General features: G+C 39.2%; 1 protein-coding gene across 1 annotated transcript in view; it reads left to right on the top strand.

Annotated features, from left to right (window-relative positions):
* XRCC5 (X-ray repair complementing defective repair in Chinese hamster cells 5 (double-strand-break rejoining)) overlaps positions 1-16,435 on the top strand; it is an 85,977-nt gene that overhangs the window by 36,422 nt on the left and 33,120 nt on the right. The window contains exons 14-16 of the mRNA XM_008574354.1: positions 3,780-3,976; positions 11,459-11,552; positions 13,012-13,081. Of these exons, the coding sequence (XP_008572576.1) occupies positions 3,780-3,976; positions 11,459-11,552; positions 13,012-13,081 (361 nt within the window). The remainder of the gene's footprint in view (positions 1-3,779; positions 3,977-11,458; positions 11,553-13,011; positions 13,082-16,435) is intronic.

Genomic DNA, 16,435 nt, shown 5'->3' with positions numbered 1-16,435 from the left:
CAACGGGATTGCAAACCTAGGTGTTGCCCCCGCGCCTCGCCCAGCCAGTGAGCGGGAACCGGTCTGCATGTGGGATCCGAACCCTCGGGCGGGAGCGCCGCCGCACTTCCCAAGCAGTGCACTTATCCAGTGTGCCACCGGGCCGGCCCAATTTTATTTTATTTTTTAATGTAATTTCTTTATGCAGATCTTTTTTATTGGTTATGAATATTCATGAGATGCAAAGCTGATTGTCACCACTTGTGCCGGATATAATGTCCAGATCCATACTGGCAGCATTCTCATTACCACAGATTGCAATTATACCATATGTCCCCCACCCAATTGCCCCCAACCTCCCTCCCCATCCCCCGCTCCCCACTCCACTTCGTATCCCTAGGTCTGCTCTCTCCCTCTGCAAGTCCAGCACACCACTGTGATCTTTCTTTCCTTCCTTCTTTCTCTCTTAGCTCCCACTTATGAGTGAGTACGTGTGGTATTTATCCTTCTGTGCTTTGCTTATTTCACTCAACATAAGTTTCTCCAAGCTCGTCCATGTTGTTGCAAATGGGAGAATTTTATTCTTTTTTATGGCGGAGTAGTATTCCATGGTGTATATATACCATATTTTCCTTATCCAGTTGTCCATCAATGGACATTTAGGTTGGTTCCATATCTTGGCTGTTATAAACAGAGCTGCGGTGAACATGGGAGTGCAGGTATCCCTTCAACATGATGATTTCCATTCCTCTGGGTATATACCCAGAAGTGGGATTGCTGAATCGTATGGAAGATCTATCTGTAGTTATATGAGAAACCTCCATACTGTTTTCCATAGTGGTTGTACTAATTTACAGTCCCACCAACAGTGTAGGAGCATTCCCTTCTCTCCATGCACTTGCCAGCATTTATTATTCTTTGTCTTTTTTATTATTGCCAGTCTAACTGGAGTGAGGTGGTATCTCAGTGTAGTTTTAATTTGCATTTCCCTGATGACTAGTGATGTTCAGCATTTTTTCATGTACCTGTTGGCCATGTGTATGTCTTCCTTTGAAAAATGTCTATTCAGCTCTGTTGCCCATTTTTTAATTGGGTTATTTGTTTTTTTATTGTGTAATTGCTTGAGTTCCTTGTATATTATGGATATTAATCCCTTGTCAGATGCATAGCAAAGTTTTTTTTTTACCACTCTGTAGGTTGTCATTTCACACTGTTGATTGTTTCCTTTGCTGTGCAGAAGCTTTTGAGTTTGATATTGTCCCATTTGTTTATTTTTTCTTTTGTTGCCTGTGCTTTTGAGCTCATGTTCATAAAGTTTGGCCCAGACCTAGTTCCTGAAGTATTTCACCTATATTTTCCCTTAGTAATTTTACAGTTTCAGGTCTTATACTTAAGTCTTTAATCTATTTTGAGTTGATTTTAGTATATGGTAAGAGGTGCATGTCTAGCCTCATTCTTCTGCATGTGGATATCCAGTTTTCCCAGCACCACTTATTGAAGAGGCAGTCTTTTCCCCAATGTAGGTTTTTGTTGCCTTTGTTAAATATCAGATAGCTATAAGCCTGAGGGGTGATTTCTGGGCTATCTTTCCTGTTCCACTGGTCCAAGTGTCTGTTTTTTATGCTAGTACCATGCTCTTTTGGTTACTATAGCTTTTTTTTTTTTTTTTTTTTTTTGTCTTTTTTTGTGTCCAGCAACGGATCGCAACTCTCAGTGTCGCACCCGTACCGGACCGGGACCGGCAACGGGATCGCAACCCTCGGTGTTGCTCCCACACCTCGCTCAGCCAGTGAGCGGGAACCGGTCTGCATGCGGGATCCGAACCCTCGGCGGGAGCGCCGCCGCGCTCCCAAGCAGCGCACTGTAGCAGTGCGCCACCAGGCCGGCCCTGGTTACTATAGCTTTGTAGTATAATTTGAAGTCAGGTAGGGTTATGCCTCTGGCTTTACTTTTTTTGCTCAGGATTGCTTTGGCTTTTTGGAGTCTTTTGTTGTTCCATATGAATGTTAAGATTGTTTTTTCCATTTCTGTGAAGAATGTCGTTGGTATTTTGATGGGGATTGCATTGAATCTGTGATGTTTATTATTAAACCTAAGTATCTTTAATTTTTTTAGAGTGGAAACTTCTAGCTTATATTTTTTTCAGTATAGGAAAACAGTCCATGAAACAGAATAAATCACATACCTTGTGATGTGAAATAGTATTGTGAAACTGTAGAAGCTATTTAGCTCCCTGTTTTTTTCTCCAAAATTACTAAGGTAGAAGTTGTTTAAAAGTAGAACTAGTTGGATCCTTATTCTCCAACCTAATTTTGGAATTAATCTCTATCAGGGGAAGACAATCATCAATGAAATGATAGTTGTTTTTTTTTTTTCTTTTTTTCTTAATGGCATCTTGTCTATTTGCTTACCTTCCTATACTTCTTTTAGAGTATTTACTTTTCTGAGCAGATATGAGTACTGCCAAGGCCTGACTTAGTAGACTGAAGGCAGTACAGATGATTGGATGGAAATAGTTTGCTCTCCAAATCTCTACTCACGTGAGCAATGGAGAACCCGTGCTGGCTTCAATCTTGGTCCCACTCTCAGTGCTGCTTCCTGACACCTCTGTCAGCAACCAGAGCCCTGGGAAAGAGCACTTTATTCCTCCAACCAATCTTTTAGGTGCATATTATGTGACAGATGCTATTTTTGGTGCTTGGAATTTAGCAAACAAGACAAGATCTCTACTTTCAAGGAGGAGGGCCAGATAATAAATAAACTAAAAAATTGATAAGATAATTTTAGATAATGATAAATGCTGTAAAAAATATAAAATAGGGGAAATGATAGAAAATGACTTGATGGTAGGATGGGGTGGAGGGCTACTTTATATACAGTGTCAGCGAAAGCCTCTCTGAGATAAAATCTGCATAAAGACCAAAATTATAAAAAAAAAAGAGCCCACTTTGTTGAGGTCTAGGGGAGGCCCAGCACCCAAAGGCAGGATGAGCATGGCATGTGGATGAAACAGGAAGAGCCCGGCCTAGCTGGCTTGTGAGAGAGGAGGAGAGTGGCTGGTGATGGGACCAGGTAGGTGAGCAGGGGCCACATACCTCAGGACTTCCTGGGACATGATGCAGTTGTTCTCAGATGGCTGTAGCTGCAGTGAAACAGTGAAAGGAGAAGCATAGAGACCAGTTGGAAGGTGAATGTGATAGGCCAGGGGAGAGGCAATGGGGCCCGGGCGAGAAGTGGATAGACTCGTGGAGGAAAGTACAAACTCAGCACTCATGGGAGGTTCGGGACAACTCAGTATTCTCATCTCTTTCACAGACTGCTTTCTGGGACTCAGTGAGCATGGGCAGCTCCCTTTCAGCCACCTGTTTCAACCACCACCCATCGTTTTCTAAGACGAGGGAGAGAGCACAGTACGATTAAGGGAGGTAAAAGGATTATAATGAAAACGTCGTAATCCTAGATTGTCAGAAGCTCTTAGAAATACATGTCTTAGGGAACCTTGTATATTCCCCAAGTAGTTAAAGCAACGACTTCTTCTTATAAGAATAGGCTCTTTTCAAGAAGGTCTATAGAAGATACTGCTGCTAGGCTTGGATTTATTTTTACAAGTGGTTTTGGGCATTACGAATGTCTTACTAACAAAGGTGGTTCTAGGCCAACCCTCCTTGTTATCTTGTACACATGATATGAATCATGTAGCCCTCCCAAACTAAAGAGGGAGGACTTCTGATCAGAAAATGTAAAAAAGCCAGCGATGATGTCTCCATCTGTGTTTTAAAGTCCTATACCTTTTCCAACAGTGTCTGCTGCACAGAGCTTTACATCCCCATCAGCCTCTGCCCCCAATTCAGCAGCACATTTTGAATATGCTGGATCCCCCTGGTGAGGTGACAGCGAGATGTCAGATTTCTCTCTCTAAAATAAAGTCCCTTTTTCCTCTGACTGAAGCCATCAAGCAAAAGGATCAAATAACTGCTCAGGACATTTTCCAGGACAAGTAAGTACTTGGTGTAGTTGCATTTAACCCTGCATCACATAGAATTTGTGGTAGTCTTGGAAAGGCTCTTGAATTAAAAGTATTGCATAGGAGTTTGTGGAATTTACAAAGGTGGGAGGAGGAAACCTTTTGATATTTGACCCCTGCATTGAAATACTGGCTTCTCGTCTAATCATTGTAGTCATATTTTATCCTTGCTGTTCACCTGGGATTTAGAGCTACCTTCTAGATTGTTGACTTTTTCATCAGCATGAGATTCTTGGTGAATTATATATACGGAGGTTAAGTACAGTTTTTGAAAAGCTAAGGCTAAATTTTCCCTTTTTTAAAGAAAGGAAGGAGGGTCATGTGATTTTTTGGTGGGAAGGTTAGGTGTCATTAGGAAAAGTGGGGAAGAAAGTGAAAAATCTAGCCCTTCTTTAGCTATTCTATTAGTATGTCATTGATGTACTTGGTTATGCCATTAGGGAGGTATTTGTAGTTTAAGGATTGCAGAACGCTTTTCATATGATCCTTAAGTCAAGCTTACAGTTGGCTATTAAGTTTTTTCCCTCATCAGATTCTGTTCAGAATCTGTATTAATATCCATTCAAAACAAAACAAAAATAAACCAGAAGAAACTGTTGTTGATTATCCGGAATTATTTGGGTACAGAACATTGATTTTACCAGGTTTAGGTCAACTGGTTATTGGTGACTTTTTCTCCTCAAACCAGAATAATGTAATGTATTCATTTCTTTAGGTTGCATTTTGAGATTTGGTTTTAGACCACAATTTTGTTTTCTTTTTTCTTTGATTTCCTCCCCACAGCTCTATCTTTATTAACATAGTAAAGCTTATTATTTATAAATATCCCCATGAAGGAGGATTGAGTAATTCCCAGAAACCTTCACTGGTTTCTGTAATTCATTGATATAGTGAATTATCATCCAAGTTGAATAGAAAGCTTTACATTTTTTGTGGCTTTCTAGAAGTTAACACTCCAAGCTATGTCAAAATTGGAAAAAAAAAAAAAAATCATGTGCTTGATAGAATCTGTCATGTGCATTCCTAACACATCCTGGAGAGGTTTACGTTTCTTTTTAGTCTATCCTGCCTTCCTCTACACAGGAAGACTGTGCTTAAAAATCCACTTTCCCTCTGCTGTCCTTATCTCTATATGCCTCTGGATTTGTATTTTGAAACATTTTAATAAAATCTGCAGCCTTTTCTTCCCATGACACCTTGCTGTAGGCTCACTGCAATCACAGGGCTATTCTCTCTGTGTATTAAAGCTCCAGTTCATGATCTTGATTACCTTCTGGTGTTGTGGGAAAGAAATGGGCCATTTTCCCCTCCTCCCTTTGATTAAAATGTAAATTAGCAGGTTAAAAAAGCACACTACACAGACCCAGAAGGCTGTTGTTCTGTGATTTGATCCCTGCTGTGATTACACCTTCGCTCACTCGTCTGGCAGCTCGGGTATGCTGGGCTTCTTGTTCTTTGCACTAATGGCTTGCAACATAGCCAAGTTATCTGCCTGGGGTCTGAGAATTATCTCACTGACACATGCCTGCTCACACTCCTATCCTCTACCCTTTCTTTTCAGAAATCTTAGTTTGTAAGAACTGCAGAAATGAGGCATTTAGCAAATCTATATTGAGTACCTCCTGTGTTCAAGAATGATTCAGTCTCTTCTGCAAGGTTCTGAAAGATCTCGATTTTTATAAGGCTCCAATCAGCTGTAGAGATAGTTTCCCCTAAGGGGCGGGGGGGGAAACTGCTAACAGTTTTTTATATATATTCATTATTTCCAGAGGAGCGGTGAGGGGCTAAGATTGGGGAGTGGGCAGATGTCTATTCAGAAAGTTTCAAAGTCTAGGACAAGAGTCCTGAGCTAGAAATCACTAGTTTTCATTCCAGCTTTATCACTCTTGATTTGATTTTGGTTAAGTAATTTGAGCCTTATGAGATTTTTCTGTATCTAAAAATGGCCTCACCTCAAGAGATATTGTAACAGTGAAGTCAAGGATATTAAAGTACTTTGGGCTGTTTGGATGGAAGGCAATAGTCAAAACCCACAGCAACAATAGTATCATTATCAATAAAAACATTGAACATTTGAGGTCTGCTATTCATCTTGGACCTGTTGAATACCTAGTATTAGAAGTGATTTTTTTTCTTTCGCGTTTTAAGAGAGTAAGAGCAACATGACATTGTAGTCCCAAAATGTACAGAATATTACCCTTATTATAACAAGCATTGCTTCCCTTAATTTTGACACATAACCCTCGAAATGGAAATGTCATCCATTGGACAGGGAACTTGCATGAGAATTAGGACACCTGAAGTCTGCTCCTGATTGTGCAACTGACACATATATGATCTTGATTTCTTTTTGCCTTGATGCAAATAGTGTAAAGTTTTCTGCTCTTTTCGAGTCCCCTAATAGTCCTCTCCACTTACTCTGAGCAGACACCTCACCTAGTTAATGGTTAAGAGTCCAGAGTCAGCCAGTATGAGTTGGTCCCCTTTGCTCTGCTGTGTGACCTTAGGTGCAGGTTTCTTATCTCTCTAAGCCTCAATTTTCCTCATGAGTAAAATTGGGATAACAGGAATATCTGTCTTATATAATTGTTGTGGAGGTTAATTGAGTAATGTGTACTGTTCACTGTTGTATCCTAGAACCCAGCACAGTGCCTAGCACGTAGTAAGAACATAGTGTTTGTGAGTAAATGATTTCAAAAATCCCAGTCATGTCCCTGGAACATTAGCAATGGTAACAACAGTAATGATGATGGCAGTGATGGTTTCACAGAGAAAATAGGGGCCAATAGGTAGGAACTCCTCATTTTTCTGGCTCATCTTATCTCAAAACATACCTGTTTTTGCATCTACCTTTACTTTCTTCTTTCTCTTCTCAGTGAAATAGGGTATTTTATCCTGTCCAAGGTTAAGCCCTGGGCTCCCTTGTTCTGTCTCATCTGGTACCTTAATCTAGTAATAATTTCTTTTTCTGAATTTTCAGCTTCTTCCTCTTTACCAGCTTCCTTTCCTCCTCACAGTAACATTTCTTTCATCAAAAACAAGATAAAATAATCCCCCTATCTTTCACCGTCTAATTACTACCTGTTATAATTACTGATCTTATTATTTTTCCCTCCAGAAGCCAGGCTTTATTGGAAGAATGGTCCACAGTGCTTCTTTTCTCAGCTCTTATTCTCTCAGGCTTCTGCCCCCACTACTTCCCTGAAGCTGGTCTTCCAAAAGGCACTGACTGCTGAATTCATTTTAGCTTTGCAGTCCTTTTCTTTATTAACCTCTTTGTAGTATTTGACATTGTCAGTTACTCTTTCCCTCTTTCCCTGAAACTCATATATTTTCCTTAACTTCAACTTCTCTAGATTTTTCTTTATAAATCTTTACCAACTCCCTCTCAGATTCCTCTGGAGGCCTCTTTTCTTTCTCCACCAAACTTAACTGTTGATATTCTGTAGGACTTGTTCTCAGAAATAGCTAACATTTGTTGAACACAAGTATGATGCTGAATGCTTTACATGCATTATCTATTTGGATCCATTTGGCCATGCTGTGAAATAGGTTTTTTTACTGACCCCATCTTAAAGCTGAGGAGACTGAGGATTAGAGAAGATAAGAAACTTGTCCAAATTCATAGTTGGTAAGTGTTGGAGTAAGGATTTACATGCAGGCAGTCTAACTCCTGAGCTTGCACTCTTAACTGTAATGCCATTTTGACATAGCAATGCATGTCCCAAGACCTTTTATTGTTTCATATACAGGGCTTCAAAAACTACTAAATATCTGTCTGCAGCCCACATTTTCGTCCTATCCACTGAGGAGCTTAAGTGCCTATAGGTACCTCAAGTTCAGTATGTCCAGAAATGACCTTGTCATATTCTTTCTCTTTCCATGCTCTTTTCAAACCCCTCTTCATGTTGTTATTCTCTGTTTCAGTAAATGACACCTAATTTCCTGGGAGTCAGTCCTTTCTTTCACTCTTCATCTCTAACAGGCTTACCAAGTTGTATTAAATTTACGCCTTTCTCTTCAGGTTAGAATTGTGACTTAATAGCATTGATTTTGGAGTCAGATTTGGATCTAAACTCAAGCATTTCCCCATAATAACAGTTAAAATTGGCAAGTTGCTCTGTTTCCAGTGACAATAAATACCTGCTTTTCAGAAGACTGTATAAGAGAGTGATTAAGAGTACAGGATTAGTTCTGACCCCTTACTAACTGCGGGCTTTATCCAAAGGGTCAAACTCTTGAGCCTTGGGTTGCTCATTTGTAAACTCACAGTGATAATAGCTAACTCACAGAGTTGTTGCAAAGTTTAACTGAGATCATTTAAATGTGCTTAGCACAGTGACTAGAACATAGTAAGCATTAAAAAGAAATGTTTGCTCTTTTTAACATTGCTCAGTGTTGTTGCTTTTATGTAGGCCTTCTCATTTTAGCCTGCTTCACTGAGATAACCTTTTAGCTGATTTTTCTCATTCCAGTCTTATCCCTTTCCAATCCATTCTGTTACCTGAGTGACTTTTTAAAAACCATATCTGATCACATCACTGCCTTGCTTAAAAATTTTTAATGCTGTGATTCTTAATCTTTTTTGTGTATGTGTATGATGGACACGTATGATATAAAAACTATGAACCCTCTCCCCAGAAAAATGCCCTAACACACCAAACTTTGAAGTTTTGAATATAATTCAGGTAGTTCACAGATTCCTTGAATGCCATCTTTGGACCCCTGATTAAAAACCTTTGCTTTAATGGCCTCCCATTATCTTCAGCATAAGATCCAACTCTGTTACACAAATGAGAAACCCAGATAAGTGGAAAGAAAAGAAGCATTTATCCATACGTCAACTACCTAAAGAAAACCACTTTCTTTCCTCACATTTTTTATACAATAATTTGTATCCCTACTAGCCTCATCTCTTACTAATTCCTAGCTTGTGCCTCATGCTCCAGCCAAGTACAACTACTTGCTGTCCTCTGAAAGCGATGTGCTGCCTCTCACAATATTTTGTGAATTATCTGTTTATATACTTATCTTTTTTATTGGCTAAACTTCACATGAAGGTGTTGATTGTGTATTAATTTTGTATATCTAGAGTTTAGAGTCTAGCTTAGTGGCTGATACATAGTAAAATATTCAGTAAATGTTTGGCTAAATAAATGGATTACAAAATGTATGCATATTTGTGAAAGAAAATGAAAAAAGGAGAAAGAAAAAATTACCCATGGTCCCACCATCCAAATAAAGTTGCTGTTAACATTTGTATGTCTACTGTGATCTTGCATGATTTCTACCTCATAGAGCTTGGTGCTTTCATAGGCAATTTAGTGTTGAGAGTCATTACCCTTTCCCATTTCACGTGGACATTATGAGTTTAATATATGCAAAATTCCTAATTATGCTATTACATGATTTGACCTTGAGAATGTTAACCAGATTTAATTTTCACTACTTTCTGCTTATATCAGGGGCTGCTTTTACCTGCCCGATACTGGAGAATTGGTATATGCGTCTCTTCACTCTTCCTTTCTTAGAATCTTATTTTGGAGGGTTTAAAAAATTCTTCATGTGATTCCACCTTATTTTCCCACAGAATTTAGCTTAGTGTTTTGTATGTGTAATGCTTCTTAACTCTACCATATAAGTTAATTTGTATTTTTGGAACAGTATAGTTTATACACTAATGATACTTTTCATTATAGTGTTTTCCTAAGTAGCAAACTGAATCTCAGAAAAGATAGTAACTTAGTAGACTCTAAACTTTGTATAAACAAAAATTAATATACATGAACACTACCTTCAAGAAGCTATGAGATTCCATAGCTAGTCAGTGGCAAAACTGAGATGAGAATCCACGTCTTCTGTCTTTGAATCTTCAGCCGTACCATATTGTTGTTGTCTGTCTCTTGGGAAGAACTGGCAAAGGTTAACTGAAATGGCTGGCTGTGACCTTTTTTATTTTAATGAGCTCAACTTCTAATGGAATTTTGTTCTTCCTTGAGTTTATGCATTTTTCTTACATTTTTGACATAAAGATTTTGTGTGTTTGTTTTTTATTCTACTTACAAAGAAAGAGTTCTGGGTGACTTATCCCTTTTAAAGTTTCCATCCTTCTGTCTTTTGCTTATCTCCTCTCCTTCCCAAAGGGAAAAAGGTTGGTAGTGGATGGAAAAGATGTCAATTAATAAAGCTTTTAATTTATGTACGTGTGGCTGTGATGATTACTTTAGTTCTTTTACCTACCTGTAAGAGGAGATTCATTATTGAAATACCATTAAGGAAGCCAGCTTAGGCCTTATTTTTCTTTGCTTCATTTTTAATGTAACTTCTTCTTTAAGCCTCATTGTCTGAAGGTTTGAGTTTTGAACAAAAAAAACAACCCATGTTGTTTTGATTACCAGTCTTGAAAATCATTAAGAGAGTAGATTTTAACTGTTCTCAGCATAAAAAAAAATAAGTATGTAAAGTAATGTGTATGTTAATTAGCTTGCTTTAGCCATTCCATAGTATATACATATTTCAAAACATCATGTTGTACATGATAAGTGTATATAATTTTTATTTGTCAGTTAAAATTATTTTACTAAAAAAAGAAATACTGGATCATAGTTACTGATTTCTCTTATCATTCAGCCATTTCTTGATGGCTGCTTTTGCCCCAGATTGGTTATTTCTCTGGGAGAAAAACCTTCATATCTTTATGTTCAGCAACTTAAGAGAGATCATGGGCAAAGTCTTTGGATTTGTTTTTCTTCTCCTTTGTAATTAACTTGACCTCCTCTTGACTTTAAGGCAGGCTATTAAAGCTAGCATGTTACATGAGGTGAGGTGCTTGGTATATTTTCTTGGAGTTGGCTTTCCCTTAAGCACACAGGTGCTATTGGACTGTGTTAGCATATTGCCAAAAACAGAATTAGGCTTATAAAAGAACAAATTAAAAGTTTTATTTTGAAAGTTTTTTTAATAGTTTAAGATTTGTCTAAGAGGAAGCTCTTGCATATTTAATTAAGGATTGTCTAATGAGTTTTGACAGCTATGAGTAGAAGCTTACAAAGTTCTCATGTACGGGGTGGAGATGGGGTTTTAGACACAGAAATCTTCTGTGTACATGGAAAGCTAATAGTTTTCAATTTGGAAATAGGAACAAGCAAATAATATCTGATGGGTAAATGGATTTCTTACTTAAATGTTAAGTTTCCATTTTCTGTGCTTGAGTTTCATCTTTTTCAAGCACTTTGTGATACAACTGCTAATTCTGATTTCTATAGTGCTGTGAAACAAAGCCACGCTGCTCCAAGCCAGGAGCCCTGAGGCTGGGAAAGGGAAGAGGGCTGTTTGTGAAGAACTGAGCACAGCTGTTTATTTTTGATGCTTGGAAAATAAGTTCATACTTTACATCAGCAGTTCTGGTTTTTGTATTGTTTTATTTTAAGGGATTAATTATTTCTTCTTTTCTAGCAATGAAGAGGGACCCACTGCTAAAAAATTCAAGACTGAAGAAAGAGAAGCCCATTTCAGCATCTCCAGCCTGGCTGAAGGCAGTGTCACGAGTGTAAGCAGAGCTTGTACAATGTGCTTCCCATTTTCAGGAAGGTTGGGGCTTGGTGAAGGTTGCATCTATTTCTTTTAGCCCATTAACATATCACTTTCTCTGGTCCTCTCTCTATATAAACTGTGAAGGCTCACCTTGTACTTCTTCCTTTAAGTAATCATTGTCAATGAATTACATATATAATTTATCTGTATCATATATAATATATAGAACTCCAGTATGTAGAACATGGAACACCTCAGTGGTAGCATTTTTTGTAAAGAGTTTTTTGCTGGCTTCATTTTGCAGCTTTCTGTTGAGTCAAAATGATAGGATAAGTGGGGGTTAATGATATGAGTGTTAATCTCCAAGTACATAAAATTTAAGTTAGTATAATTCTCCTATTTCTTTTCTGATATATGGCTTCAGAATAGGATCCACAGGTTTAGGATTTCCCCAAACTAAGTATCCTTTGACACTTGCGATCTTCTGTATTTAATGAGAAGGTTTTTGGGACTTGAAAATATTGCCTTATTTTAAGCAGCATTATTTTGAGTCAACAATCTTAAAAATTGTTCGTTATTAGCAAAATATACTAGGAAGGATAGTCAGCACTAGGGCATACCTTTATTCCCACCTCAAACAGAAATGCTCTCAGAAAAAATGAATATCTGAAAAATTGTTTTGGATTTCATTTGGGTGTTTTATAGTAAAGGTAAAAAATCATGATCTTGTTAGTTCTGCTTGCTATACCAGAGCAAATCAGACTAATACCAGAGCATTTTGTACTAAAGTTTACCAGCTGTAATATTAACACCATTGTTTTCTCCCCTGTGAGCTGAGTGTTACTTAGGACCTGTTAAGGTTGGGACCAGCAGATTGAAGATATAGGTAAGATCAGAAAGTACCATGTAGTGTGACAAGGAGTTTCATCTTTGAAATTTTCCCACCTAGCTGCACTGACATAAACCTTTATATATGATCTGCATTTACTTTTTGAGGACATGTTTGTATATCCTACCAAAACTTCAGTTCCAAAGGGTCAGCAGCAATCAGCCAAAAAGGGCAATTCAGTGAATCACACGTCAAGCTATTGTTTCTCATGTCATCTTTGTGGGGCAGATATATTATGAACTGACCCCACACTGCAGAATCCTCCCCTTCCTAATTGCCTGGGTGTCAGGGTATATGGGCAGTCTGTACTACATAAAGCCTTCAAGCTGGTCTGGCTGTTGGCTTGGGTTCTAGTACTTCTGACCCCTCTGGAAAGAAGTCAGCTTCCATAGAGAAAGGGACGTGAAAGTATAGAGGGCAGCTGTTTGACCACTGGGATCTGCTAGCTTTTAACAGAGCCCTGGAAATGAAAATGAATAGAAAAAGCCTTCTCTTTGTCTTTGCTTTTATTTTATAAGAGCACACTTGCCACATTAAGCCAAAAAGAGAAGTGATCTGTAGGTTTACTGTCTGTGGTGTATTGTAGGTTGGAAGTGTGAATCCTGCTGAAAACTTCCGTGTTCTTGTGAGACAGAAGAGCATCAGCTTTGAGGAAGGTGAGTGATGTGCTGTGGGCTGTGCATTGAAGTGCAGGTATTTACTAGGCTAATTGATGTAAAGCCTAGATTGGTAACTATATCCTTTTGTCGTAATGCTTTGAACATCGTTTTTCATTACTGGCAGGTCTTTGTGACTGTCCCTTGTTAGAGGCTTACTGAGGCAACATGAGGAGCACGTGAGGGTAAAGTCGGTGCAGATCTGCCCAAACAGAGATAGAACTTATTCAAAAGTCTCCCTGTTGAAGAAACTGTGGCCCAGTTTGGAGCTTTTAGTTCCACTTCACTGAAGTTCTTTAGGGTCTTGTGAGTGAGCCGGGAATAAAAGATTTTTGTGTCATGTCTTCCTGTTTTCAGAGACACATAATTCTTGATTCAGTTCTAAAAGTTTGTGCTTCATTTATAGTTGTTCCAGAAAGACCTTGCTGCTGCCCCTATTTTTAATCCTTCTCAAATGGACTGCATCCTCAAGTTTTTCATATCAGATATAACCTAGAATTCTTAGGCTGGGGCTAATAGCAAAATAGCTTCCAGGGGGGGACAGAGGATCTGGGACTAGTGTTCATTCACTTGATTGTGTTCAGCTTCCTGTTTATTTACCCTTTGAACAGTGGCCACTGGTAATTGTTTATCTAGCAGGTTTGTATATACAGCAATATTGAATTTATTATTGCTGCCCAAGGTCAGGCCTTTCTGTGAGCTGCCTTCTATGTGTATGTTTATGTTCATGTGTGCACATTTTAGGGGGAAGTGACTCTTAAATGCCTAGAAACACTAGTGCCTAGCATAGGTCTAAGGTACCTTGCTACTTGGAGTCTGTGAATCCTGGCAAGATGCCCAGACCTGCTGTGCTGGTGCCAAGAGGCAGTCATAACCAGCTGAGCCTCTGAGAGAGCATACAGTCTACCAGGCTAAGTCCTATTGGCAGGAACACCAAAGGCCAAGCCCCTGAGCATCTCCCGAGGAAGAACAGCTTTGTCATGGTGCTAAACTGCAGTCTTATAAATGGTGCTTTTATGTCTTATATTTTGAGATGGAGGAAGAGCTTTTTGTCCTATGAAGAGTTGCCATATAGGAGAAAAGTGTTTGCGTTTTAACACAAAACAAAACTTCGTGTAAATATAAGAAGGAAATCTAAAATTCTTAGTGACAGTTTTCCAGAAGGATTAGTGGAAACAATACTTCAGAATTTCCCTCTTTTATGTATTAAGGTGATCAAAAGAGGCTTTCACAGTATTGTTCCTGTGCTGTTTGGCTGCATATTGTGACTATGTGTTTGAGGGCAGAGATACTACTGTGACTTAGTCAATGAACTCTTTCATCTCTCATGATTACTGTGTTTTTGAAGAAAAGTTGAGAACTTCTTAGCTTCTGTTTGTATGTTTTTGATTAATTTGGCCAAAGTCCAAGGTCCTCCGTGTGGAAGTGATTGGTCTGCTAGTTGGTGTAGGCATGGTCTTTTCAGGGACTAAATGTAGCTGTCATCACCATTAGATGGCAGCCACTGTTACTTTGTGTCTACTATGCACAAGGCACTGTGCTAGCACTTTCTTACACTCTCTGTTTTAGTTGCCCTGCACAGGACTCCCGCAAAGTCATGTGAGGAAGTGGAGAACATGGTGGAGCTTTAACAGCTGGTGCCAGAACTTTTTGAAAGAAAGAATTGTTTTTATTGGGGAAATACTTTGATAAGTCCTTGGGTTAGAGAATGAGTCTCTGTCCCGAGGCTTGGTGGTTAGCCAGTGCTCAGGCTTCAGAGGAGGGGGAAGCTCCTCAGCATCATAGAAGTAGAAAAACTGGAGCTAGGTCGGGAGAGGAGAAGGTGAGGAGATGAGGTATGAGGGGGACAGGTCGTGGGTGAATTTACACATGGCCATAGCCTTCTACAATATATTCCCAACTCAGGACCGCAAATTCTCAGTGTCAGTAAAACTCTCAAAATACTAGGTTTGAGTGCTCTTTTTGGGGAAACTGGTGAAGAGGCAGAGTTTGGCATCTGGAATTACTTCAGGCAGAGCAAGGAAAATACCTGAGAACACAGGAGGCCAGAGTCTGAAAAGACCATGAGACAGTAAATTCCTGAGAATTTGCTTGTATCTTAAGAAAACATGGTGTCCCCCAGCCATGGAATTGGGGATTTGAAGCAGTCTGGTGAAAATAACAATGGCAAGTGGACCCTAGGTGACATATAGTTTGCAACAGGTATTATTCGTCCCTGTGTTACAGATGGAAAACTGTAAAATTGGAAGAGTTTAACTTCCCCCCAAATCACACAGGGATTCAAACACGTGTCTCCTTCAAATTCTGGATTTTTCTGCTTTGCGTACTGTTTCTCCCAATTTCTAATGCCCTCCTTGCCTATGCTTTTTTAAAACAAACACTACAAGGTCATGATTCTAAAACCTTATGCCTGTAGACAGGACTTTTGATGAATAGATTGTTCTTTTACATTGAATGTGACTTTGAGTCTCAACATGTTTCTAGTGTTTTGACAGTGGATGTCCCTCTGTACTTCCATCGAAGACTTGAATCAGAGTTCTTTAGTGACAGTCACAAATCTAGACTTTCCACAGAGCTGTCAGATAATGGGACTGACTACTTGTTAGCAACTAGTTCTGCTTCATGGTTCTAACTTAGCTTCCCTTTATCCCTCCCTTTCTTGCTTCTGCCTCCAGAAATTTTGTCTCTTCATTGCTTGTCTTTCCTTTGTTCTTCCTGCATGGGCATCTCTTTACTAAGGCCCTTTGTGAGCCAAGACTCAGTTCCCTTGCAAGCCCAAAGAGTACTCTCTCCAAATTTCAAGCTGCTTCCCTGGTAGTGATCTTCTTTATCCCTGTGAGAAATCTCTGTTTAGGGTGTCCCCGTTTCTCCAGTATATCTGTTTCTTGATTTATTTGCCAAAAGTGTAATCAACAGTAGATAGTTGTTAAGATTGTTCTGCCCTTGGGTAGAACTTGGCCATTTCACCTACTGTTATGAACTAAAATATGGGTGCAGTTACTTTCTGTTGGGCCTGATACTAGCATAGTCAGAGTATCATGATCCTCTTCCCTGACATGAGCAGTCTGCAGGGGACAGCTACACATTTTCTTACTTCTGGTTTTCAGCGTGAGGGATGTTTTTCATTCTAAGTTTATTGGCAACGAGGAGGTAGCTAACACTGTGAGCCCCAAGAAAAGTGTTCTTTCTGGCTGCTGATGCTTCTTCAAGCGTCTTTGATTCTTCCTCCAGTGCCCTTCTCTTTCCAGTCCCTTTCCTCCTCACTCACCCCACCATTCTGTCACCATAGTTTTACAAGAGAAAAATTCTTGACCACGGCTGTCCATATAACCATCACCGATTAATTGTGAAAGT

Source organism: Galeopterus variegatus, unplaced genomic scaffold (genome assembly GCF_000696425.1).
Source record: "Galeopterus variegatus unplaced genomic scaffold, G_variegatus-3.0.2 Scaffold1036, whole genome shotgun sequence".
NCBI lineage: Eukaryota > Metazoa > Chordata > Mammalia > Dermoptera > Cynocephalidae > Galeopterus > Galeopterus variegatus.
Note: the sequence above shows the minus strand (reverse complement) of the source record. Positions and strands in the feature narration are given on the sequence as shown.